The 24,811-nt window shown below is 23.8% G+C and overlaps 5 protein-coding genes across 7 annotated transcripts; 3 read left to right on the top strand and 2 right to left on the bottom strand.

Moving 5' to 3' along the window:
* The first annotated feature begins 130 nt into the window (after nt 1–130).
* On the top strand, nt 131–3,260 carry LOC122858811 (spermatogenesis-associated protein 6). Its single transcript, XM_044161973.1, has 5 exons — nt 131–571; nt 1,458–1,817; nt 1,899–2,018; nt 2,091–2,518; nt 2,576–3,260. Exons 1-5 carry the CDS (start codon nt 521–523, stop codon nt 2,616–2,618), a joined length of 1,002 nt encoding a protein of 333 aa, XP_044017908.1. The 5' UTR covers nt 131–520; the 3' UTR covers nt 2,619–3,260.
* On the bottom strand, nt 3,197–5,785 carry LOC122858812 (ras-related protein Rab-30-like). Of its 2 annotated transcripts, XM_044161974.1 has the most exons (7): nt 5,515–5,744; nt 5,261–5,383; nt 4,913–4,996; nt 4,773–4,810; nt 4,386–4,531; nt 4,172–4,323; nt 3,197–4,085 (listed from the first exon to the last, which is right to left on the bottom strand). In XM_044161974.1, exons 2-7 carry the CDS (start codon nt 5,345–5,347, stop codon nt 3,975–3,977), a joined length of 618 nt encoding a protein of 205 aa, XP_044017909.1. In that variant the 5' UTR covers nt 5,348–5,383; nt 5,515–5,744; the 3' UTR covers nt 3,197–3,974. The 2 variants fall into 2 exon arrangements, with proteins under 2 accessions (XP_044017909.1, XP_044017910.1); XM_044161975.1 differs by having other exon boundaries at nt 5,261–5,785.
* A 734-nt stretch (nt 5,786–6,519) lies between these two features.
* LOC122859674 (myosin heavy chain kinase D-like) lies at nt 6,520–8,457 on the top strand. The gene is made up of 4 exons (XM_044163359.1): nt 6,520–6,868; nt 7,049–7,181; nt 7,254–7,788; nt 8,428–8,457. Exons 1-4 carry the CDS (start codon nt 6,520–6,522, stop codon nt 8,455–8,457), a joined length of 1,047 nt encoding a protein of 348 aa, XP_044019294.1.
* Nucleotides 8,458–9,663: 1,206 nt separating this feature from the next.
* LOC122858808 lies at nt 9,664–22,014 on the top strand. 2 transcript variants are annotated; one of them, XM_044161968.1, is made up of 12 exons: nt 9,664–9,732; nt 9,821–9,857; nt 11,264–11,512; nt 13,596–13,721; nt 14,160–14,348; nt 14,451–14,675; nt 14,763–14,861; nt 14,968–16,423; nt 16,525–16,630; nt 16,719–19,575; nt 19,893–20,427; nt 20,514–22,014. In XM_044161968.1, the coding sequence occupies exons 3-12, from the start codon at nt 11,348–11,350 to the stop codon at nt 20,846–20,848; spliced, it is 6,093 nt and encodes a 2,030-aa protein (XP_044017903.1). In that variant the 5' UTR covers nt 9,664–9,732; nt 9,821–9,857; nt 11,264–11,347; the 3' UTR covers nt 20,849–22,014. The 2 variants fall into 2 exon arrangements, with proteins under 2 accessions (XP_044017903.1, XP_044017902.1); XM_044161967.1 differs by having other exon boundaries at nt 9,675–9,857.
* Nucleotides 21,884–24,781, bottom strand: LOC122858809 (probable asparagine--tRNA ligase, mitochondrial). Its single transcript, XM_044161969.1, has 4 exons — nt 24,529–24,781; nt 23,758–24,329; nt 23,234–23,681; nt 21,884–23,160 (listed from the first exon to the last, which is right to left on the bottom strand). Exons 1-4 carry the CDS (start codon nt 24,655–24,657, stop codon nt 22,900–22,902), a joined length of 1,410 nt encoding a protein of 469 aa, XP_044017904.1. The 5' UTR covers nt 24,658–24,781; the 3' UTR covers nt 21,884–22,899.
* Nucleotides 24,782–24,811: the final 30 nt, after the last annotated feature.

Raw genomic sequence — 24,811 nt, 5'->3', positions numbered from 1 at the left:
TTTTATCATTCAATGACTATTTTTTTCAAATAAATAAATCCACTAATTATTAAATTCAAATTAAATCATTTTTTAAAAAATTAAAATTACATTTATTAATAATTAAAAAAATAATTAAAAATATTTTTTTTTTTTTATAATTTTATTTTATAATTTTTAAAAAATCATTAAATTTTCAAATGTATAATTTTCCTTCACGCAAACTCAAATTGACATGTTGTGTGTTGACAGTCGCCAAGCAACCACCGTCTTAAGAAAATATTGTAGAATAAGTATTTAATCTTTATTTAATCAATCATTTTTATAAACCTCAAATTTTTATATTTTTTAAAAAAAAACAATTGTCTCAATTATAATTTAAAAGTAACCTTTTTTTTTTTTGTATATTTATTTTAATTTTTAATATGAAAAAATTGAAAATTAATGATCTTGGGAAATTTAAAGAAAGCTTGGATCATTGTTGATGAGACAATGATGTTAAAAATCATAAATTTGTTTGATAATATTTTTATTACTAAACATGACGAGGACTCGAGGATTTTGTGTCAAAATTGAATTTGATCTTCATGCTGTAAGTAATAATGATAAAAAAAAAATAATCACAGATAAAATTATATCCAATAAAAATATTTATAATTAAATTGAACAATATTTTTTTTATTCCATTAAATTTTGTTCACTGTAAGATTATAATAATACTAATTATTATATTTTAATATTTTTTTTTTGTTCTTTTCAATTATTACATCTAGGAAAATGCAAGTCTATCCTTATGCAATTTTTTATCGGATTTCTATCTAAAACTGTAGTTTTAACAACATCTGAATTCACTGTTGGACTTGTTGTTGAACTACATTGAATAATTTTTTTTTCAATATAAGCCTATAAATTAACAGTACACCAACTTAGAATTTTTTTCTTTTAATTATTTTTAATAGATATATATATGTTTTAAAAATTTACCCGACATTCTTCAGGTAGTTTTTTCGCTCCACAACAATGTTCAATTTCCTGAGGTATCAAATTTCGAGAAAATGATGAATTAAAAATTAGAGCCCAAGTTAAAACAGTTATAATAAATCGTAACATTTTTAACAACTGATATTGGGGGCTTCAAAAATTTTTATTATAAGCTAAAAAAAGCTGTTGCTTTAGAGATTATAAAAAGTGTGTCATTATAATATTTATTCAATTATATTTTTTATATTACTTTGATATAAAAAGTGACACGAGTTGAGATTAGAAATGTTACATATTTACCTTTTTAATTATATATACTAAAAAACAAAAAGCAAAAAGACGTGTATTACTGTGAAATGATAACTGATAAGATAAAAAAATTAAATTTTAAATAAAATAATTGAGCACAATAATTTCGCAATGTCTAAATATAAATTTAAAAATGAAAGTAAAAATATAAATTATAATTTTCATGATAAATAATATTTTTTTTATAGGTAACATGTCCAGGTGTCTGGTTATGTCCAAATGGTTCAGTTGCATTACAAATAAATTCTCTAAATTCTCATATTGAATCACAAAAAACAAATCCAATATTTCCACTATTATTTGATGATAAATTTTTATTTAAAAAAATATTTACTGGTATATGTACATTAACTGAACTTGAATGTCTTCTGGAAGATGAATATTTATATGCTGAATTAATTCAATGGCCAACAATAGGATGCAAGGGTGTTGTATTATCAACATTTAAAACAAATTTACTTGAATTATTGTATCCATCATCTTGCTTCAAAGGTTTACTAAATGGTGCTGATGTTGATTTACTAATGGAATCAACAAAATATTTTCCAGTTAAATTAATATTATTTTTCTTAAAAATATTCACATTATACTTGTGTTATTAATCATTTAATTTGTTGATTTTTTTTCAGGGTATTATTGCACCTAAAATTGAAATTTCAACACGAACAATTGTTGAAGAAGTATTTGGTATTTGTGAATTAGATATTGCTTCAAATAATATTATTAATCCAAAGCTAATTAATTCAAAGGTAATGGATACATTACCCAATCCAAATTAGATCTATTTGTTTTAATTTTTTCTTTGGCTTTTTTTTCAATAGGCAAAACCTTGTATTCATAAAAAATCAACTAATGAAGGTGTTATTCGTCAACGTAAAGTTTGTCATAGTTATGGAAAACCAGTATCTCCAACAATTCATTGTCGACATGCTCAAAATCATCATGCCTGTGTATCTGATAGCCAAAAAAAAAATTCCCATGTTGATCAGTGTTATCAAAAATATAAAAATAGATCATGCAGTCCATCACCACTGTCAAGACGAACAATACATGCATGTTCATCAAATAATCAATTTCATAATTTTGATGATTGTCCAGTTTGTTTGAGATACAAAAATTTTTTTTCAAAAGAATCGAAACAAAATATTCATGATAATAATAGTACAAGAAAAAATGCAATATATGGAATTTGTAATATTTCTAATTGTCGTGATCATGCATCAACAAATCATGGATCTGCATCGTCAATGTAAATATTTAAAAATATTAATTTTTGATTTTATTCTATTCTATTTATTAATTTCAGATTACAATCAAAAATTCAAAGTATCAGAAGTCATCGAAGATAGATAAAAAAAACGCCGAAATAATTAAAAAATAAATTAGAAAAATTGAGTAATAAATAATTTCTTTTTTCAAATAAATAAATTAAAGATAATGCTAAAATTAATTCAATAAATTCAGGCAATATGTACATTTTTTTTTAATAATAATAATTTAATATTCAGTGAAAAGTGCAATGTGATTTAAAAAAAAAAAAAACAATTAAATTACATAAAAAAAATCCTTTTTTTCTTTCATTTGACAAATATTTTTTGAGTATTTTTTTATTTTATTATAAATATCTTAGAGTATTGCTTAAATTTTATAAGAAATTTTATTTTCTTGTTGAGTAGAAAATTTCCAAAAAATTGCCATTTAAATATTTGATATGTTATTCAAATAATTTAATGAAAAATTAATCTCAATAATTTCTTGTTTTTTTTTTGACATGTTGCATCGGTATTTGATGAATAATTTAATTGAACTCAAAGCACCATTTTTGATACACAATAACTTTGATTTTTTAAATTACTTCTAATAATATAGGCATTGAAAATTTTCGGCAAAGTACGAAGCAAGACTAGAGTAAAAAAAAAAAAATTATAATAAATAAATAACTAAAAGTTAATAATAATTATAAAAAATAAAATGAAAAATTTAAAACAAAATTTTCAAGTTTTTTTTCTTTTCAATTTGAATTTTAAATGATACGTAAATAATATATTATAAATTCATGAATAAACAAACTTTTACCTTACAATATTAATTCAAATATAATAATAATACTAATATTAAATACTAATTAGTAATTAGATACCTGACAATTAAACATCAATAAAATTATGCAAAAAAACATAACAAAATTATCTATAAATTTTCGTTATAAATAATCCAGTCAATAATTTAATTATTTATGTTTTTCATTTTTTTTTTTTTTTCATCAACGACAATAAACAATTTATCATGTTAAATTGTTTAGTCAGTTATCACGTGTCGTCTAGTATCAACGTTTGATAATAATACAAACAAAGTTAGACTAATAAATACTTTTTTAAAAAAAACAAACAATTTTATTATAATTAATTAAAATGTAATAAATAAATAATAAAATTATTTAATTATAAATGTGCTATTGGCTATTAATAGGACTATCAAGCTTACAAAATTTTAAAAACTATTTTTTTTTTTTTTTGGTGTTGTATTTGAATTGAAAATATTTTTAATATTTTGTAAGCAAAGGAATTTTTTTTATTTTACTTTTTTATACCGATTTTTTTATGTATATATTATATTCAAGACTTTTGTCTTGATTTAATAATTTAATATATTTTTTTTTGTTTGATGAAAAATGGTAGTATTATTATGATATTTATGTTATTAGTTTAGGAAAAACGACTACAGCTACAATTACTGTTATCTCCAATTGACGTTGTTTTACCATTTATTGACGTTGCATTTGTTTCATATCTTGGAAGCTCTTTGCTGCGTGCTTGCTGTAAAAAAATATAAAAGATAAATTATATTTTTAGATAGTATTCAATTGATAAGTAATAAATAATATTTTATTATTATTTATTACCTCCATTAGCTCAGCAGCAATTTCCATAAATAGTCTTTCAACATTTTCAGCCTCTTTAGCTGATGTTTCTAAAAAATACATTCCATGACGTTGAGCAAATTCTTCACCAACATGAGTTGGAATTTCCCTGTCTTCTCTGTCAATTTTGTTGCCTAAAAAATTTTATTTTTATTATAGCTTTGTTTTTATAAATTAATTTATTAAAAATTCTTACCAACAAGTATCCTCAGTACTTTATTACTAGCATATTCTTCAATTTCTCTGAGCCAATCGGGCAAACAATCAAATGTAGGTTGACATGATATATCATAAACGAGTATCAATGCATGAGCTGATCTGTAATAACTCTGTGTAATAGATCTGTAATTAAAAAATAATAATAAATAATTAAAATACCATTTTTAGATATCAAATAAAATTTTAATTTTCTGGTCAATTTTAACTTGAAGCGTTATTTAAATAAATAATAAAATATTCTTTAGCTAAATGAACTTTTAAAACAATAATTTAGTGATAAATAAAATACATTTTTAAAATAATTATTAATATTAAATTAAGATTAACTTTATTATTAAATTAGTTAAAAATTAATTTTAAATACCGAAATCTTTCTTGACCAGCTGTGTCCCATATTTGAAGCTATAAAAAACAAAAAAATTTTATCATATTAAATGACATATATTTATCATAAACAAACAAAATTTTAAAAATATAAAAATTAATTTTAAAATATATTTTTACCTTGACTTTTTCATTTTCTACTTCAACTGTTTTAATCATAAAGTCAACACCAATCGTTGCTCCTTGTCCAGGTGGAAACAATCCCTATTTAAAAAAAATAAAAAAACATTTTAATGCTTATTATTATAAATATTATTTTCCAATTTATTAATAACATTTTTTTTAAAAACAAATAACAGAAATATAAAAAAATCAAATATTTTTTATGATGAGTTTTAATTTTTTTTTAACATGATGATGTCATGAGTTATTTTAATTAATACAAATAATAATAATAATATGTAGCTTAAATTGTAAATTTTATTTTGTTATTTATTAATTTATTTATTATTAAAAATATATATTTACCTGTGTAAATCTACGAACAAGACATGTTTTTCCAACTCCAGCATTACCAACAAGTACGACTTTAAATAAAAATTTGTAGTCCTCCATTGCATTTGTTTATACGTATTGTTAATGTTTATTTTACTTTTTTTAATTTATTATAAATTATTAACAAAAAAAGAAAACCGTTATTTTACTGTTATTATTATTTTTCTGTAATATTGTAATACACTAGTGCTCCATTTAAGAGAATGCCACTTTCCTTGTTCACTCACCTTGTCGACTGTTTTTTTTTATAAAATTATAAATACAACAATAATTTTAAACATTATCTTTAAAATAATTTGATATTATTAATTAATACATTATTTTTTTTTCATGGGTATTAAATAAACCACTTGTCATATTATTGACATTTTGATGAATTTTATTTACTTGCTGAGAGAAAACTCTTTTTTTCCTTTTTTATTTTTTTTTTTATATTCTAGCTGTCACATCTGTCAGGTACACATTGACGTTTTATTTTTTTTGTTTTTTTTTTATGATGATTTTGTTGATAGTGTTGGTAGTACTTGAGAAAAAAAAATAAAATTATGTCGGAACTGATAAAAGAGTAATCTTTGTAGCCGGTATTGACAGCAACTGGTGGCCAAAAGAGGAACCTCAACAACATGTGCTCTCGGATTGGCGCATTTCTAGTTTTTGAACAGACAAAAAGAGAGGGGATTAAGAGAGAGCCCATGTGGAAAATATCAGGTTAAGGTTGGATCAGCTGATTGCTTTGGAGACTGGTCTGGACCAGCCAATTCAGCTCATTTGTGCTCTCGCCTCGTGCTTGCTTGGTCGTTAGAAATTGCGTAAGCTACCAAATAAACAAAAACGTGCTCGAAAGTAAATAAAAGTTTTATCAGCATTTAAATTTATCTCAATTATCAACTCAATATTAATAAGGTATGTCACATAACACTTTAAATTATTTAATAAAAATTAGACAATGACAATAATTAGTATTTTATAAAAATAAAAAAAATGTAAAACGTGTGCGATACGTATTTGTGATTATTATTATGTATATGCGCTCCAAAAACGTGGTCATGTTTTTTTTACAAAATTAAATATATTTTATTATTTATAATTAATAATATTTAAATACCTGTTACAAAAATTAAATATTATTATTAATAATTGTTTATAATAATAAACAAACTTAAATTATTTTGAAAAGAAAAAATATTTATAATTTTTTATTTTATATATTTGCAGTTACCTGAAAAATCAAAATGATGATGCCAATGGAAACGTTTCAAAAACAGCAAAATAAATTCATGAATTTACAAATTCAACATCGACAACAGATAATGCAACAACAATCGCCTCGAGATCCTCGAATCAGGAACATGAAAAATCCTGCAGTACCAGCTGTTGCAGCTACAGCTATTAATCCACCAGGTTTTGTAAATTACATGCAATTTAATTCAACTAAAAGAAGACATGATCATTATAATTATAATACTGATAGTCCAATTTTAAAGAAAAATAAAATTGAACAAGTTAATAGTTGTTCTGATAATCAAGGTGGTAAATCTAGTCTCAAATGGCAACAGCCATTATTTAGTCAACCTCCACCAGGTTATCCACATCATCAACAACAACAACAACAACCACTACAACAATTTAATAAAAACTATTATACTCCAGTATTTACAACAAGAAATAAAATTTATTCTCCACCTGCAAATTCTGCACCTGGTGCAATAAATAAATTTAATGGTTCACATCAACAATTTAATAAAAATTATCATAATCCAGTATTTATGACTAGAAATACATTAACTTATCCTCCACCAAATTCACCTGGTGCAATGAATAAATTTAATGGCTCACATCAACAGGTTTATACTAACAATAATAATAATCAATTATTAGCAACAAGAAATACAATGCCATATCCTCCACCAAATTTACCTGGTGCAATAAATAAATTCAATGGTTCACATCAACAATTTAATAATAGCAATAATAATCAATCCATTGCAACAAGAATTACAACATCTTTACCTTCACCAAGTCCACCTGGTGCAACAAGTTCAGGATCTTCTTCACCAAGTTCAGTAGGATCTTCTTCACCAAAACTTGATATAAATGCATTATATCAAAATTTACTTGAAAGTGGTCTTGTTCAACAACTCAGTGATAATAATAAATTAAATATTGAAGTAAAAAAAGAACCAGAAATAATTGAAGTATCATTTGATGAGCCAAAAACATTGAAAATTAAACGACCAGATTTAGTAGCAGCATTGTATACTGGTACACCATGTGGTAATTGTGGTCTTAGATTTACATCAAATTCAATTGAGACATATGATCAACATTTAGATTGGCATTTTCGTCAAGCTAGAAAAGAAAAAGCTGCAGCTAAAACAGTTAATTCAAGATCATGGTATTATAATATTAATGATTGGATGCGATCTGATGAAATTGAAGCTGAAGAAGATCGTAAAGCAAGTTTTTTTGAGACACAAAAAGAAGAAGACAAAGTTGAACAAGTTGAAGAAATAATAATTATTAGTGCACCATTTAAAAATGAAAAATGTCCAGGTTGTTATGAAAAATTTGAAGATATTTGGATGAATGATGAAGACGAATGGCATTCACTTGAAGCTGTTGCTTTTAAGGGTAAAAATTATCATCAAGTTTGCCTTGATGATCACAAAAAACGTATTGAAGAAGAAGAAGAAGAAGAAGAAGAAGATGAAGTTGAAAGTGATGAAATAATTAAATCTGAGCCAAAAGAAGGAATTTAAATTCCAGTACTAAATTATGTTGATGATGATGATATCATCAATAAATCAAATGACATAACTACTAGTAAAAAATTTAAAATAATTGTAAATAAAACAATTGACATCATCAACAGAGAAGAAGAAGAAATAATCTGAGCACCAGCTGCAATTGAAGCATCATTGCAAGGTAAATCTAACTTAACATAATGCCCTGTGTTAAAAAAAACACATGTACATAACTAAATTAATTTTAAATATTAAGAATGATCAACTATATAGATATAATATAGACAAATTTGAGTGCCATATACTAATTATTTTTTTAGGCAACAAATTTATGATTTATGACGAGTTTTAACATAAATATTTGAATATTTTTTTTAATATTTATTTTATTGGTAGTTCACAAAAAGTCCAGTATTGATAGAATAATTTTTCCATTTAATTTTTACATCTGACAATAGTTACCTGAGTAGATTACTGGTTAATTTAATGCAAATTAAGTGTACTCCATTATTCATTATGAGAAATAGTTTTTTATTTTGTTCCTGAATGCTTTATTAATTGATAAATAGTAGTGATAATAGAGATAATATAATCATGCTGTAGACCAAATTTTTGTGATGTACTATTAATTTTTTATATATTTTTTATACTACCAAGTACTTTTGATTGTAATAATTTTTCTAGTAGAAGAAAAAAATTACTGTGTACTTCAAAGTCTGATCACAGAGACATGAATGGAATGAATATTAATAAATAATAAATAATAATTATGCGAAAATAAATATAAAAATTATGTATTATGTAACAAAATGACTGTCGCAAATTGTTGACTATATTTTAATATTAATATTTTTACATTTGATATGTTATTAGCAATCAAATCAATTAATTGCGGAAAATAAAATAAATAATAATTTTTTTAATACGTAAATAATTTTTCTAATAATTGTAATTATATTAATAAAAAAAAAAACCCAAAAATTTATACAAAAAAATTTATAAAACTATTTTAAAATAATAAAAAAAAAAAAATTATCAAAATTACTTTTAGTTAATTATTTTTAACAAAATAACTTTTCCATAATATTTCAATTTTTTTTTTAATTATAATCATGCATTTAATAATATTAATAAAATAAATTAAAAAATTTTTTGACTTGAATTTTCAATGTAATTTTAATTTGTTTAATTACCTCTAATTTTATTATGTTTTTTTTTTTAAATTTAATCATGTATTTAACAACAATGTTTAAATAAATAAAAAATTCTTCTAGCATTATTTTAAATCGACTCTTTTTTATTCCATTCCTTTTTAAAATTTTATTTATATTATCAAGACTAGTCGACCCCTAGTTTTCATGATTCAAATAATACATAAATAATAATAATAATTATGTAAAATAAAAATATTTAAAATATAGCGCTTTTTAAATCAAGTCTACCAACATCAACGCCATTTTTAAATGTGAATATTTTAATAGGCCAACAAATATATATGGCATTTAGTGATTCGTCAATTTTTCAATGAACGCCATGTTTTGTTAATGCAACCAACCAATCACAATCATCGACACAAAAATATATTCAACAAAAAAAAAAAGAGAAAAAAAAAAAAGCAAACAACACACAAGCCGCCATTTTATTTTACAGAGATTAACGTTCGCGTACGCAGTGTAAAAAGGAGCAAGTAAATCAACCGTAGTGTGTTATTTTTTTTTTTTTTTTAATTGTGATAAAGGTGAAAAAGTTAATTTGTTACATCAATATTTTACATCTATTAATATTCTAGGATAATAGCCAGCTAAAAATAAATATGCCACGATAAGGTAATGCATTAAACTTCACCATATTCGATAAGATGTTTAACAAAAAAAATGTCCAGTTTACCTAACACAAATTGTCGTTTTTTTTTTTTTTTTTTTTCATCATCATCATCATCGTTCTGTTACTTTTTTTTTGTTAATCCTTTTGTCATACAATAAATAGTAATTTATTGTCTACGTGGTTATGTCGCGAGTCCATACAGCTGTTATTATTTTTTTTTGTTTTTTTATATTAATTTTGTAGTTTTTAGCTGTTTTTTTTTAGAGAGATTAATCAATCTGGTGAAATTTTTTTGGTTATTTCAAGTACCTCACCACATTCCATCAAGGCCAAAGCTTTTTTTTTTTTTATCTGTTATCATGTGCATCTTGATAAATAATATAATAAGTTAATAAATAATTCATTTATTCTTTTATTCTTTTATTTTTTTATCTAATGCAAACTTCATTTTAACAGTTATATAAATTATTTAAAAAATAATAATAATAATGCGATTTTTTAATGATAGTTTAGTTTTTTTTTATTAAATAGCTATTTGTTCTAATTTATTAATTTATTTAGTAATATTAATATAAATTTTTAAGATAGCTAAAAAATAGATTAGTAAATTATTTATAAAAAATAAAATAAAAATGTGTTGTAGCTGTGTTGTGTTGCCGTGTGAAGATATGAAAAAACATTGACATTTGAGACGATTATTTTTTTATTTTTTTTAATTTAATTTTCTATTTTTATTTATAAAAATTTGTAACATGATAATCAGTTGCTTGAATACCTGTTAAATATGGTTCCATAATTCTAATAATTATTTTAAGAATTTTCTATTTTTTAAATATTTTTTTAATGAACGCACATAAATTTAACATGACTCCAAAAATAAACTCAATGAACTCATTATTTTTTCATTAGTAAATATAATTTTCATTTTTAAATTAAAAATTAATGTTGTATATAAATCATACATGTATAATTGTTAATTTGATTAATTGAACAGGTGATTTTATGTCACGTTAAAAAGTTTGAACAACTTGACAAACAAAATCAATAATTTACCTTGAATAATTGCTTTAACCTCAAAAAACGTATAATTTATAAAAAAAAAAAGGAAAATTATTATTGACATTAATGTAATTTAGTGATCTCTTTAAATGTCATTACTCAATAAAACATCTAAATTCATCTTGTAATAACCAGACTTTACAACATTTTTTTATTTTATTTTTAACACAAAAAAAAACTGATGAGATTTGCAATTTTTTGTTAAATTTATTGCTCAATTTTGTAAATTATTAAATATTAATATTATTTACACATATGATGATGTGTTAAATCATATTTAATTAATTTATAATGAAATAATTTTGAAAAAACAAACAACTAATTATTTATTGTATTTTTTTTTATCTAGAATTTGGAATTTTGTCAACTTGGCAAAGGATTTTAACAGCTTAATTTGACGTTTTACAATATCATTTGAAAAAAAAAAATCAAAATGACATCTACAAAATCAAAGGAAATTGCTGAGGAGTACATCTCATCGTTATCGGATTTAACATTAAACAGCAAGCCTCTTATCAATATGCTAACAATGCTTGCCGATGACAATGTTGAACACGCATCAGCAATCGTCGAAGCCGTTGAGAATCACTTAGAAAAGGTTATTTATCATCCGTAGTTTAATAAATTTAACAACAAGCGATTATTAAAACAAAAAAAAGAAACAAAAACTAAATCAAACATGGTTAAACCCTTAAATATTTCATTTTTTTTCTCAACAAAAACAATAATTCAAAAAAAAATCGGTTTAAAATTTATTTGTAATTGTTTTTTTTTTTTTAATTTTTTTTTTAAAAATAATTTATTAATCTCAAGGTTATATCCAATATTTGTTATATTTTTTTTTTCTTTTTTATTTATTATTAAATATTTATTTATGAAAAACAAAAACAAAAAAAAACACGAAAATTATATTTGAAAGTATTAGAAAGTTGAAATTTATTTTCACTTAAATTGGGATAAAATAATAACAAGTTTATCTAGGCTATCAATAATATTATTAAATAATGTTAGTGAAATAGTAGTTTGTCATTTTGGATATTTTTTATTATTAGTAAATATTTTATCCAATGACGATATTACAATGTCTTGATTATTCCTTGTCATTAAATTTATTGTTATTGAATGTTTATACATTTAAACGACGATGCTGTATTATGACATTTTATGAAATTTTTTTTTTTTTATTTTAAAACCCAGTTGTTAGTCGATTGAATAAAGCTGAGAATTTTTTATTTTTTTTATTTTCTAATTATATAATTTATAACTATAATAAATAACTATCATTTATTTTATTTTTTTTTTTTGTATAAATATTTTGCAATGATTATTAAATAATTGAGAGATTTATTTTCATAATATTTTTATCATTATTTATTTAATGAATTTGAATTTTTATTAAAAACAATGTGTTGTTTATTTATTTATATTTTTTTTGGAATAATTGTCGTGATACTTTATCAGTTTTTTATTTAAAAACAACAGATAACAAAAAAAAAAGTTCAATAAATTTTAAAAGTTAAATTAAAGTCATTTAAATAATTTTATTTATACATTTTTTCTTTCGTTGTTTTTATTTTAATATTAAAAAATTAAAAAAAATTATTATCAAGGCTTTATTCAAGTCGAAACGACTGGGTACAAATTGTCGGGGTTTAAAAATTATTTTTTACATGTAAGCTCACGAATGTCAGCACCGAGCATTAACGCACAAAAATTCACTTAAAATATATTTCTCAATTCTAATCGAAAATATAAATAAAAAAAAATAAATTTATATAAAATACAACTTTGAAGATAGGCAGGTTTTTATTTTCAGCTTTTCACCGTGTTCTACACAAAAAATATATTTAAAAAAAAACTATAAAGTTAATAATTGACAAAAAAAAATAAAAAAGACGACTGTGATATTTCAGTATTATGAATTTACAATGTGGAAAAAAAATAATTAATAATAAAATGAAAAAAAATACAAATAAAGTACCGTTTTTACACCATCGAACATTCACACCGCTATCGTTTGTTTTCTCAACATTCTTTTTTTACTCTTGTTTCTCTATTTCTTATAAATTTTTTTTTTTTTATTATTATCTAAACATTATTATATCTTTTTGTTATCAACAATACATATCATAATATTTATCTAAATATAATATCCAACATATCTCTTCGGCTGAAATTCGACAAGCAATAATGTGTCCAAAAAAAAAAACAAAAAAAAATAAGAAAATAAATGATCAAAAAAAAAAACATAAAAATTGATTATTAAATTAATTATTTTACTTATTAAAAAGATTTATATTTTGGACATTAATCGAGTGGATAAATAAAAATATACTACTGTCTCTTTAAAAAAGAAAAAAAACAAACAATATTTCTGTAAATATGTATTATTTATTTACTTTTTTATTTAATTTTTCTAATTTTTTCTGTGAAGCAGAACTTGATGGTGATACTTTGAAGATGATAAATTATTATTTAATAATAAATTCAAAAAAAAAAAAAAAGGAACAACAGTTATTATTAGATTTAAGAGTATTATTATTTTTATTAATTTATAAGTACTTAGTTATTATTGGTATATATATATAAATAAATGTAAATAATTTATTATATATATGTATATCGAGATGGAAGTGAACGTGTTTGGAACAGTCGGATAGTGTTGTTGTTGTTTTATTCAGGTGAGACCCGAGATCAAGCTACCAGTCCTTTATCTCATCGACTCAATCGTCAAGAATGTTAGTGGAGCATATTTAAATCTCTTCGCCATAAAAATTGTCAAAACATTTTCTGGTGTATTTGAGAAGGTAATTTAATTGTTTATTTAATTGTTCATTATTATTAATCTATTTATTTATTTTTAATACAAAAACAGCGACAATAATTTTATGAAAATATATTTATTTTGTTATTTTTCAATGTTAAATTAGTGAGAGAAAAAAATAAAAAGTGTTTGATGTTTCTTTGGAGAATAAATAAGATTATTAGAATTTTTTTTTTAAATGTTTTTATATCACGAATAATGAATGATTCTAGTTTGGTCGATAGTTCATTACCCTCATGGTGCTATAGACAAAAATCGATGAAATATTACAACTAAATTTTATTGTATATTTTTAAAATAGAAAAAATTATTTGTCGCTGGATTTGGAATTGAAATTTTTCATATTATATAGTATGAAAAATAATATGAACAATTGCTAATCAGTAGCAATATTTCAAATGATTTTTTAATGAGTAAACAGGTTGATGAAACAACGAGATCAAGTATGTGGAAATTACGACAAACATGGAAAGATGTTTTTTCTCCTCAAAAACTATATTCTCTTGATTTACGAGTTAGTAGTATGGATCCAGCTTGGCCAGTTGCTAAAGATCCACCACCAGGAATTCCATCAGGATCAATTCATCTTAATCCTCGTTTTTTAACTATGGTAAATAAATAAATAAACAAAATAAGATTAAATTTATTTGTTGTATATAATGAAAAACAAAGATGATTGAATATTTTTTTTTATTTTTTTTTTTTTCAATAGTCTCAAGCAACTCCTGCATCATTGGTTCCAATAACAACAGAAAAAGAATCTGATGTTGACACTGAAACTGAAGCTGCAATGAGAGAACAATTATTAAAAAAACAAAAAGAATTATTAGAATTACAAAGACAAAAAGTTGAACTTGAATTACTTCAAGCTAAAAATAGTTTAGAACAACAAAAAAGACATTTTGATAAACAAACATCATCATTTAAAATTGAAAATGTAATTTTTTTATTCTTTTTTTTTTTTTTTTTTTATATATAATAAATAAAATTTATTAATAATATTTATTTGTTATTTTTTTCTTAGGTTGTTCCAACAGCTCATGTAGTTCCAACAACTGAAACAGCTGGTAAACCAATTGCTCCAGTTGTACCTAGCCAAGCAACCAAACAACCTTCAAAACAGGTAAGAAAATCAAAACAAATAAATTAATATCTAATAGAATCATCGCGATATAAAGCTTCTTTTTTCTATTTATATTTAAATAATAAAATTAAATAAATTATTTTAGTTTCCTGCTGCAACAGCATCTTTATTAAAAAATTCTGGAACAACAAATGGTCCAAAAATATCACCAGCAAATAGTCTACTAGTTGCATCAGCACGTCAACAAATATCTCGTGATCCCCGTTTAAAAGTAACATCAAATGATATACCAACATCAGCAACATCTGAATTACGAATTGGCTCACGTACAAATAAAGATATTAATAATTATTTACCAGAAAATCAAATAACAACTACTGTACTTTCTGAACAATTACAATTACATCAACAGCAGTTATTAACAAAACAATCAGTAACTAGCACAATTCAACAACAACAAAATAAACAAACACCTATGATGTCAAATAATAATATTAATAATATTGATGATGATAATAATACATCAATATTATCAACTAGTAATAATGATAATAATTCTAACAACAATGATAAAAATTTTTGTGTTAGTAATATTAATAGTAGTAATAGTAGTAGTAGTAATAATAATAGTAGTAGTAGTTGTATTAATAATAATAGTAATAATAATAATAATAATAGTAACACAAGTAAAGATAAAGATTCTAATTTGAATAATCGTTCGAGTCAAAAAACAAAAGATATACGTATTAATTTAAATAGTATCAATAATAATGTATCAACAACTTCAACAACATTAACAACAGGATTAAGTCAAAAACAAAATTCTGTTTGTCAATTAAATTCCACAAATATTGGTATATTATCATCGCGTAATAATTTTAATGATGTTGGAAAATCATCACAGTTACGTCGTATTGATGGTGGTCGTGATATGAAATTAAGTAATGATCGTAATTCAAAAAATGATAAATCATCATCATCATCATCATTGTCATTATCATCATCATCATCATCATCGTCGTCATCATCAAAAAATTCAAGTAGAAAAATTGGTGGTAAATCTAGATCAAAACAACCACAAATATCACCAAATAAAATATCGAAAATTGATAGGGATTCAAGTCCAATTAGAATAAAAGATAATTCTGATTCATCCTCACCTAATTCCAATCGTGTTATGTCCTCACCAACACAATCCTCAAAATCTGATTTAACTAAAAATTCTCGTAAAAAAATTGGAAAGTCAAGAAAACGTAGTCCAAGTCCACCTTATAGAATTCCAAGACGTACCAGTGATCATAATAAATCATCAACATTAAATATTAATAATACTGGTGATCTAATGGAAGAAGAACAATCTGGAAGTCTTATTGTATCACCACCACATCCACCAACTTTTAAAGCTGCTGGTCAAAATGCTAAATCACGTAATTACATGAGAAGAAATAAAGATGATAATTGTAGTTCTGATAATATGGGTAATATGGGACTCGATGGGGATGATGACAATCTTGCTGAAGTTGCAAGTAAAGATGAGGATTTACGAGCAACACTTATTCCATTGGCATCAATTATTTCTCCAATACAATCAATTGAAAAAAGTCAGTTGCTTTTTTTTTTTCGCTTTATATATTTTTATTTTAGGTGATGAATATGTTTTAATATATTTAATTTTATTATTTTTCTTTTTTTTTTTTTTTAGAAGAAGATTTAGATCTTCGAGTGCTTCCAACAAGTTCTGGAAAAAGACCATCTGATCATATTGAGGCTGGAGTATCAAAAAAATCTAAAGCAGAGAAATTTGATGCGTATGTTTAATTTTTTTATTTAAAATAAATAAATTAAATTTTTGTATTTTAAATTAATTATTTTGTTTTTTTGATATTTTTTTTGCAGATTATTTGGCAATGAAGATGTTGATTTACGTACATTGACAAATCCAAAAGCTGGTAGACCACCAACACCACCACCACCAGTTATATCAGCTGAAGAAAATAAAGCAAGTTGGGCAAAAATAAAAACACCAACTAAAAATGATCGTGATAAACAATCAAGCTCTGATGAAAAAGATAAAGAACGTTCAAAAGATCGTAATAAAGATCGTATAAGCCGTCAAAGACTTTATAATAAATTATCAGATGATAATAAAGATCGTAGACGTTCATTTAATGATGATGATATAAGATCAAATAGACGTAGTCGTGATAATGATAAATCAGATCGTAGTTCTGATCGTAGTATTGAAATATTTATGAAACAAGCTGAAGAACAATATAATCAAGGAACAATGTTACAATCAGAATATCATAAAATAATACAAAGATGTTGGCAAATGAATGAAGAAGAAAAATTAAAAGTTGCACAAAGAAAAGAAAAAGAAATTGGTTCAATTGTTTGGGAAAAAAATATTGATATTGGTAATTCAAGTCCAGATACATCATCAGATATTAATCATCGCGGTGGTGTTAATAATAGAGATAATCATGGTCATAATAGTGGAAGAAATGGACCAAGATGGCAACATCCATGGCAACAAACTGGTCCATGGGCACATCAAGTACCACCACCATTACCATTTAATAATGATTTTCGTCCAACTGGTCCATGGCAAGGTCCACGTGGTGGTTTTGCTCCAATGAGACCAGATTTTAATCAATTTTCACATGGTTTTAATGCAAATATGGGACCAAGAATAAATCAAAATATCATGGCTTCAATGAATGGACCATTAATGTCAATAAATACTGGTTCAACATCAACAACAACAACAGCAACACCACCATTATCATTACCACCTCTACCACCATTAGCACCACCACCATTACCACCACAAATACCATCACTTGTTTTACCACCACCTGGATTAAATTCAATGAATAATATTAATAATATTAATAATAATAATTTAATAAATGGTCCAACAAATATTATTCATAGTAATAATAGTAATAGTGGTGGTGTTAATAATATTCATCAACAACAAATTAATCAAATATTATCAGTACAAAATGATATTACAAATTGTGATGATTTAACAGCTGGTATTGTTAATAATAATAATAGCAATTTGCACAATGATATTATGATTAATAATGATTTACGTAATGTACCATCACCAGATCAAACAATCCTCAATGAAATTGGTAAAGATACAATGAAATCAATAAATATTGATGGTGTACCACGTGAAATACGTTATTATGGACAAACTGGTGTTGTATTTATGTCATGGGATGATCCACGTGAAATTGGTTTTCAAGATGGTATGCGTGCAATATTAATTGATGATAAAGATACAATATTATGTTGTTTTAATGAACCATATAAAGAATTTATATTTGATAATGAAGTACATCGTATACGTCTTGGTGCACCAACACGTGAATTATATATTGATGATATGTGGTATGAATGTTATTTTGGTGGTCCACCAATAATTGTTGATATTGGAAATAAAAAAGTTAATATTAAACTTGAAGGACCACCACCACAAGTTAAAATTGGTAATATTAAACGTATTGATTTAGTTGTTGGTAAAATTAATTTAATAATAAATGCAAGAAATATGGTACCAATATTTCTTGATTCAAAACCACAATTATTTGAACTTGATGGACAACGACATACATTAGAATTTATTGATTCATTAAAAACTGTATTATTAAATGGTCGTCCATTTCCAGTATGTTTTGGTGGTTTACCAAAACCAATTATTATTGGTGATAACAAACATTTTATTAGATTTTCAATATTACCACGTGGTATACGTGCTGGTAATATTAGAATAATGGGTATGAAAGGTGATTCACCATCTCTAGAAACAATTGAAAGACAGTCAATAAATATTTTACAAGAACAAAAAATTAATGATAATAATAATTTAGGATTATCAACAATTAATTCACTACAAACATTTGATAATAATGATACAAATTCACAAGATCCAAATGATTTTAATACTCATATAAAACCTGATCTTCAACTTGATATGTTAAGTTCAGCATTATCATCATCAATGGCACCATCATCTGGTTTATCATATCAAGCTGAACATACTAATGATAATAATATTACAAATAATAATATTATCAACAATAATAGTAATATACAAAATAATCCAATATTACCATTAAAACTTGATATGAATGAATTATTTCAACGTTTGGTTGCAACTGGTATTGTTCCAAAAGTTGATAATAGTGATATTAAAAAAACAAATATTGAAACTAAAAAAGAACCAGAAATAATTGCAGTATCATTTGATAAACCAGAAACATTAAAAATAAAACAACCAGCATTAGTATTGACATTGTATAGTGGTATGCAATGTAGTTCTTGTGGTGTTAGATTTGCACCAGAATCAGCAACAAAATATAGTCAACATTTAGATTGGCATTTTCGTCAAAATAGAAAAGAAAGAGATACTGCTAGAAAAACACATTCAAGACCATGGTATTATGATGTTAATATTTGGACACAATTTGAAGAAATTGAAGATTTAGAAGAACGTGCACAGAGTTTCTTTGAAACTGAAAAACAAAGTGCTGATATGGATGGTACAAATAATGATGATTTATCACAAGATGGTATTATTATTAGTGTACCTGCTGGTAATGATGAAGATGCACATTGTCATGTTTGTCATGATGCATTTGATACATTTTATAATGAAGAAAAAGAAGAATGGCATTTAAAACCAGCTGTTTGTTTTGAGGGTAAAAATTATCATCCACTTTGCCTCGAAGATCATAAGGTTAGTCAATATTATTTATTTAAAATTATAATTAAAATTATTGATGATTATAATCATTTTTTTTTAATAAAATTAAAATTTTCTTTTCATTCTTGCTAAAAAAAAAAACAAAACAAAACAAATAAAACAAAAAAAAAAAAAAAACATAAAATTAAACGAAAAAATTAATAATGATAGGAAAAAAGTCTTTTGGTATGTGCTTTTGTAATTATTAATTTGTTTGTCATTTAGATTTTCAATTTTTTTCAAATATTTAATTATTATTAATGTTAAATTAATTTTAAATAAATAAATTAATAATTTTTATATTTTATCAGCAATCATTGGAAAAATCAGCTTTGGCACTTGATGAATCAATGACAGAAATGGAAGAGGATAAAAAAGATGATCTCGATGAATCAATTGATAAATCAATGGATGATGAAACAACTGAAGAAACTGTATTTAAAAATGAATCAGAAGATAAGCCAACTGATGAGTCAAAAGATGAGTTAATTGTTGAAAATACTATCGCAGATAATAATGCTGAAGAAATTATTAAAGATACAAACACTCAAACAAAAAGTGAACAAGTTGAAAATGAAAATGAATCAACTGAAACAAAATCTGATCATGTTGAAGATAATAATAATGATGATGATGATATTAGTGAAGTTGAGAAAAAAGTTGAACAAATTCCAGAGATTGAAATAAATATTACTGATGATACAGAAAATGAGCCTGATTTGATGGAATGTACACCTGATAAAGTCCAAATAAAAATAGAACCAATTGACATTACTGATTGTGAAGATCAACCTTTTGATTTTGAAAATGTCGTAATAAAAACTGAACCAATTGATCCAGAGCCTGGTAAGAGCTTTTTTTTTACAATATTAATTTAAATTACAATTATTTTTCTTGGTCAATGCTAATAATAGATTTTAATTATTGTTTAGAACCTGAGGTGCCTGTTCTTGAGATAACAACAGTTGTTGACACAACAATGACTGCAGTAACAAGTTCAATTGATGGAAATGTTGAACTTGAATCAGCTCCAGCAACAATGCCATCAGCACCATCACGTATTAAAATAAATATAACAAAGCCACTTGTAACAAACAACAAAGAGCCAGAAGAACCAAAAGAAAAACCACAACTTGATACAGTAATTGAAGACCAAAGACCACTACTTCCAGCATCAATTAAATCTACTCTTCAAGGTAGGAAACTAGCTGTATTGCCCACTGTAGAAAAAGGCCAAGAAATGTCTGGACTTTGTTCTATAATGTAAATTCAAATAATAGCAAACAAATTTTTTTTTTAAACAAAACAAAACAGTTAATTCAATAATTGAAAACTGTTCAATTAAAAATTTAAAATTAAAAAACGGAATTTAAAATTAAATTAAATTAATTAATCGTCGTAGTCATAAATTTTTCAAGTAAAATAACATCATAATTAGAAAATTCATGGTCTTATTATACAATCTACGGTTTGATTTAATATTTTTTTAAAAAGAAATTATTTATTTTTTTCTTCATTTATCTTGTCCTCAAGCATTTACCTCAAATATCAGATTTTTTTTTTTTTTTTTGTTTTAATTTTTTAATAATTATTTAATTAAAGGACATGGATATTTGTTGAAAATAAAATATTAAAATCATCAAGTCAAGTCGTTTGTATTGAGTGTATAAAAAAAATGACGATTAAATCTTCTTAAAAATGTGTATATGTTGAGCATGATTGGTTTTTATTATAAATGCACGAATGAATGATTTAAATCGTCAAGTAGATAACGTCTTTTGTCTGTTAATTAAAATAATGTAAATATATATGAAAAAAAAATAGATTTTATAATACACGATGATTTTTAAATGAAAAAAAAAACAACAAAACAATAAACAATAAATTCATTATTATTATTTTGAGAATTTATCATTTTAGTGAAATTGCGGCGGCGTTTTCATACTGTTTGTACTTTGTATGTCTGTTTGAAAGGGTTTCGAAAAGAACAAAAAAAAATAATCGACTGAAATGTTTTTATTCGGTTAATAACAATCGATTTAAATTGACTTTCAAAAAAAAAATAATGATTATTTAAATGAGAGTTGCTAATCAATGAAAAATTAAAAATTTAATTTGAAAAATTAATTAGTAAATTTAGGAAAAAAAAATTTGAAATCAATTACTTGTATTTCAAGCTCTTTTAACCACTTTTTTTTTTTTTTTTTTTTTCATTAGAATCATAATTGAATTAAAATCACTCGAATGATTTTTAAATTTATTTTCGTTTTTTTTTAAATTTTTTTTTCATCGATTTAATTTGATGAGGTTGTACAAAATGTGTGATATACAATTATCTGTTATAAATTGTACATAAAATCATAATTCACAATGGCATTGTGATGGAAAAACAAAACCAACAAATTGAAAATGAAAAGACGAAAATGAGAAATAGGCTAATAACTTTTTTGAGTATATTAGCTTTTCGTAAATTAAGAAATTTATCAAATAGAATAATAACATTATTTTGTTGTACAAAAAGAAGAAAAAAAAAAATGAACAAAAAAAAAAAAAAAACTGTTTATCATCTTGGAGGGTGACTTTTTTTTCATATTCCATTCTCATTACCACCCCTTAAAAATCCATAATCCCTTAATTCAAATAAATATAAAAAAATTACTAATAAATATAAGAAATAATGGAAAAAAAAATTTACAACATTGTAATTGTAATAATTAAGCAACATGAAGAAGAAGTTGAAGATAATTTTTTCAGGCTTTCAACGTCAGAAGAAATATGCCAATGTATAGGCAAAATAAATAATGATAATAAATAATGATTTTTTTTTTTTTTTAAATTTAGTTGTATGTTCGTTTTACTAATTAATAAAAATATCCTATCTTAGAAATAATAAAAAAATTATGTTGTTTTTTATTTATTACTGATATTTTTTTTTCTATTCAACTTTTGAATTTGTTGAATTTCATTTAATCAACAATTCTCAGGTTGGATCAATGAGAAAAAAAAAAATCAAATAAACCTTTGAACCTTTTCCATGCAATTAATCACCAAATCAACGTTGATCAAAAAAAAAAAAAAATCGACATGGAGGAACCAGGACCTGTGAAAGATGTCATCAGTTTTTGTTGTTTTTTTTTTGTTGAAGCTTGTTGAAGCTTCAACTTGTTTTAGTTTTTTTTTTTTTGTGTTGCTCATCATTTAGACAAGCCATTCTTTTTTGTTTTTTTTTTTAAATAATCATTTGAAAAGTTGAAGGAAAAATTATCAAGGAATTATGAGGTTTTAAATGAAATCTACAACATCCTGAAAATATTTATTTCATAAACTGCAATTGTGGGCCCATCTTGGAAAAGGAATGACATCTCTGATATTAGAAACACCAAGTACAGTTTGAAGATAACGTTCAAATCCCATTCCAAATCCACCTGTTGGAACATTACCCCATTTACGTAGTTCAAGGTACCATTCAATATCAGATGTTTTTGGAATTTTTTCTTTTAATTTATCATAATTATCTTCTCTCAAACTTCCACCAAATAGTTCACCAACATCTGGTGCCAATAGATCCATTGCATCAACCTTGCAATTCAAAATAAAATAATCAATAAATTGAAACAAAAAAAAAACAAATAATGGATATTAATAATTTTACCTTGGTAGAATCATCTTGACATTCTTTCATATAAAATGGCTTAATTTCTTTTGGCCAATTAATTATAAAAACAGGTATATTGTTACAATAATTAACAATAAATAATTCATGTTCTTTTGATAAATTATCACCATGTTTAATATTAATTGTTAATTTGTCAATATTTTTTTCTAAAATATCAATAGCCTCGTTATATGTTAAATATAAAAATTTTTCATTTAACCAACTTGGTGGATTAACACCCAGTGTTGCAATATCATCAGCACAATTATTAAATATTTCATTTGTCATATGTTTTATTAATAATTCAGCTTCATTTGTAAGTTGTTCAATTTTATTTATAAATGCCATTTCAGCTTCAATCATATAAAATTCTGATAAATGCAATCGTGTTCTTGAATTTTCAGCTCTAAATGTTGGACCAAATGTATAAACTTTTGATAATGATCTGAAATATTAATTGTATTATTACAAAGTTATTTAAAATGTTTTTTTTTTTATTTTTGTAAATTATATAAAATCACCTTGCAAGTGTTTCCAAATGAAATTGTCCTGAAACAGTTAAATAAGATTTAGCATTAAAAAATGCTTCATCATAATTTTGTGATTCTTTTTTAATATTTTTTAGATAATCTTGATTCTCTGGAATAACTTTAAAAACTTCACCAGCTCCTTCACAATCATTTGACGTTATAATTGGTGTATGAACATTAATAAAACCACGATTTTTCATATGATCATTAACTGCTGATGTTGCTAAACTACGTATACGTAAAATACTTGAAAATAATTTTGTTCTTGCTCTTAAATGTAAATATTGACGTATATAATCTTGGCTATATGTTTTTCTAGGATAAAATGGATAACCAAGTTCATAATTACAATCACCAATAACATTAATTTCATCAGCTAACATTTCAATTTTATCATTTAATGGTGATGATATTTGTCCTGTAGCTGTTACACTACAACCGTATGTTAAATTATTTGGTTTCATTGATTTTTTAACAACAATTTGAAAATGTTTACTCATTGAGCCATCATTTATATCAATAAATACATTATCTTTCATTTTTCGTACTGCTCGTACCCATCCCTAAAACAAATTATTTAAAAATATTATTAGTAAATTTAGCAATTTATAAATTGTATGATGACAATAAAAATAATAATCAATAAAATTGATGATTGCTTGATGATAATGATAAAAAAACAAATAAACAATTAATTAATACCTATTATTATTCACTGAAAACAATTGAAATTAATTGTGAATAATAAAATAATCATCTAACCTGAACTTTTGTTTTTTTTCCAACAAATTCTTTGGCATTTGCATCTGAAAATATTGCTAATCTATGAACACCTCGTCTTGATTGAATCAATGATGAGTTCAGGATTTTAGAAAAACACTTTAAAATCATTATCAGTGATTTTAGTTTAACAAAATTAATTGTTAGATTAAAATATTAATTATTTTGCGTTGTAGCAAGAATGTGTGTCTCTGTATCAGTCTATGATTATCATTAACAATGATTCTACGAAATAATAATAATTTTCTAACATTTCTTGATGCTG

Source organism: Aphidius gifuensis, linkage group LG6, assembly GCF_014905175.1.
Source record: "Aphidius gifuensis isolate YNYX2018 linkage group LG6, ASM1490517v1, whole genome shotgun sequence".
In the NCBI taxonomy this organism is placed as follows: Eukaryota; Metazoa; Arthropoda; class Insecta; order Hymenoptera; family Braconidae; genus Aphidius; species Aphidius gifuensis.
The sequence above is the reverse complement of the archived record's forward strand: the minus strand, read 5'-3'. Positions and strand labels throughout refer to the sequence as shown.

Coding starts and splice junctions, on each gene's coding strand:
- LOC122858808 (XM_044161968.1), top strand. CDS start 11,348: ATGACATCTACAAAATCAAAGGAAATTGCTGAGGAGTACATCTCATCG. Junction 11,513..13,595: donor TTGAGAATCACTTAGAAAAG/GTTATTTATCAT, acceptor TGTTTTATTCAG/GTGAGACCCGAGATCAAGCT. Junction 14,862..14,967: donor CCAAACAACCTTCAAAACAG/GTAAGAAAATCA, acceptor AAATTATTTTAG/TTTCCTGCTGCAACAGCATC.
- LOC122858811 (XM_044161973.1), top strand. CDS start 521: ATGACGAGGACTCGAGGATTTTGTGTCAAAATTGAATTTGATCTTCAT. Junction 1,818..1,898: donor AATCAACAAAATATTTTCCA/GTTAAATTAATA, acceptor ATTTTTTTTCAG/GGTATTATTGCACCTAAAAT. Junction 2,019..2,090: donor CAAAGCTAATTAATTCAAAG/GTAATGGATACA, acceptor TTTTTTCAATAG/GCAAAACCTTGTATTCATAA.
- LOC122859674 (XM_044163359.1), top strand. CDS start 6,520: ATGATGATGCCAATGGAAACGTTTCAAAAACAGCAAAATAAATTCATG. Junction 6,869..7,048: donor ATTTAGTCAACCTCCACCAG/GTTATCCACATC, acceptor ATCATAATCCAG/TATTTATGACTAGAAATACA. Junction 7,789..8,427: donor AAGAAGACAAAGTTGAACAA/GTTGAAGAAATA, acceptor TTTTATTGGTAG/TTCACAAAAAGTCCAGTATT.
- LOC122858809 (XM_044161969.1), bottom strand. CDS start 24,657: ATGATTTTAAAGTGTTTTTCTAAAATCCTGAACTCATCATTGATTCAA. Junction 24,330..24,528: donor GAAAAAAAACAAAAGTTCAG/GTTAGATGATTA, acceptor AATTTGTTTTAG/GGATGGGTACGAGCAGTACG. Junction 23,161..23,233: donor GTCAAGATGATTCTACCAAG/GTAAAATTATTA, acceptor TTGAATTGCAAG/GTTGATGCAATGGATCTATT.
- LOC122858812 (XM_044161975.1), bottom strand. CDS start 5,347: ATGGAGGACTACAAATTTTTATTTAAAGTCGTACTTGTTGGTAATGCT. Junction 4,997..5,260: donor TTGTTCGTAGATTTACACAG/GTAAATATATAT, acceptor TTTTTTAAATAG/GGATTGTTTCCACCTGGACA. Junction 4,811..4,912: donor TAGAAAATGAAAAAGTCAAG/GTAAAAATATAT, acceptor TGTTTTTTATAG/CTTCAAATATGGGACACAGC.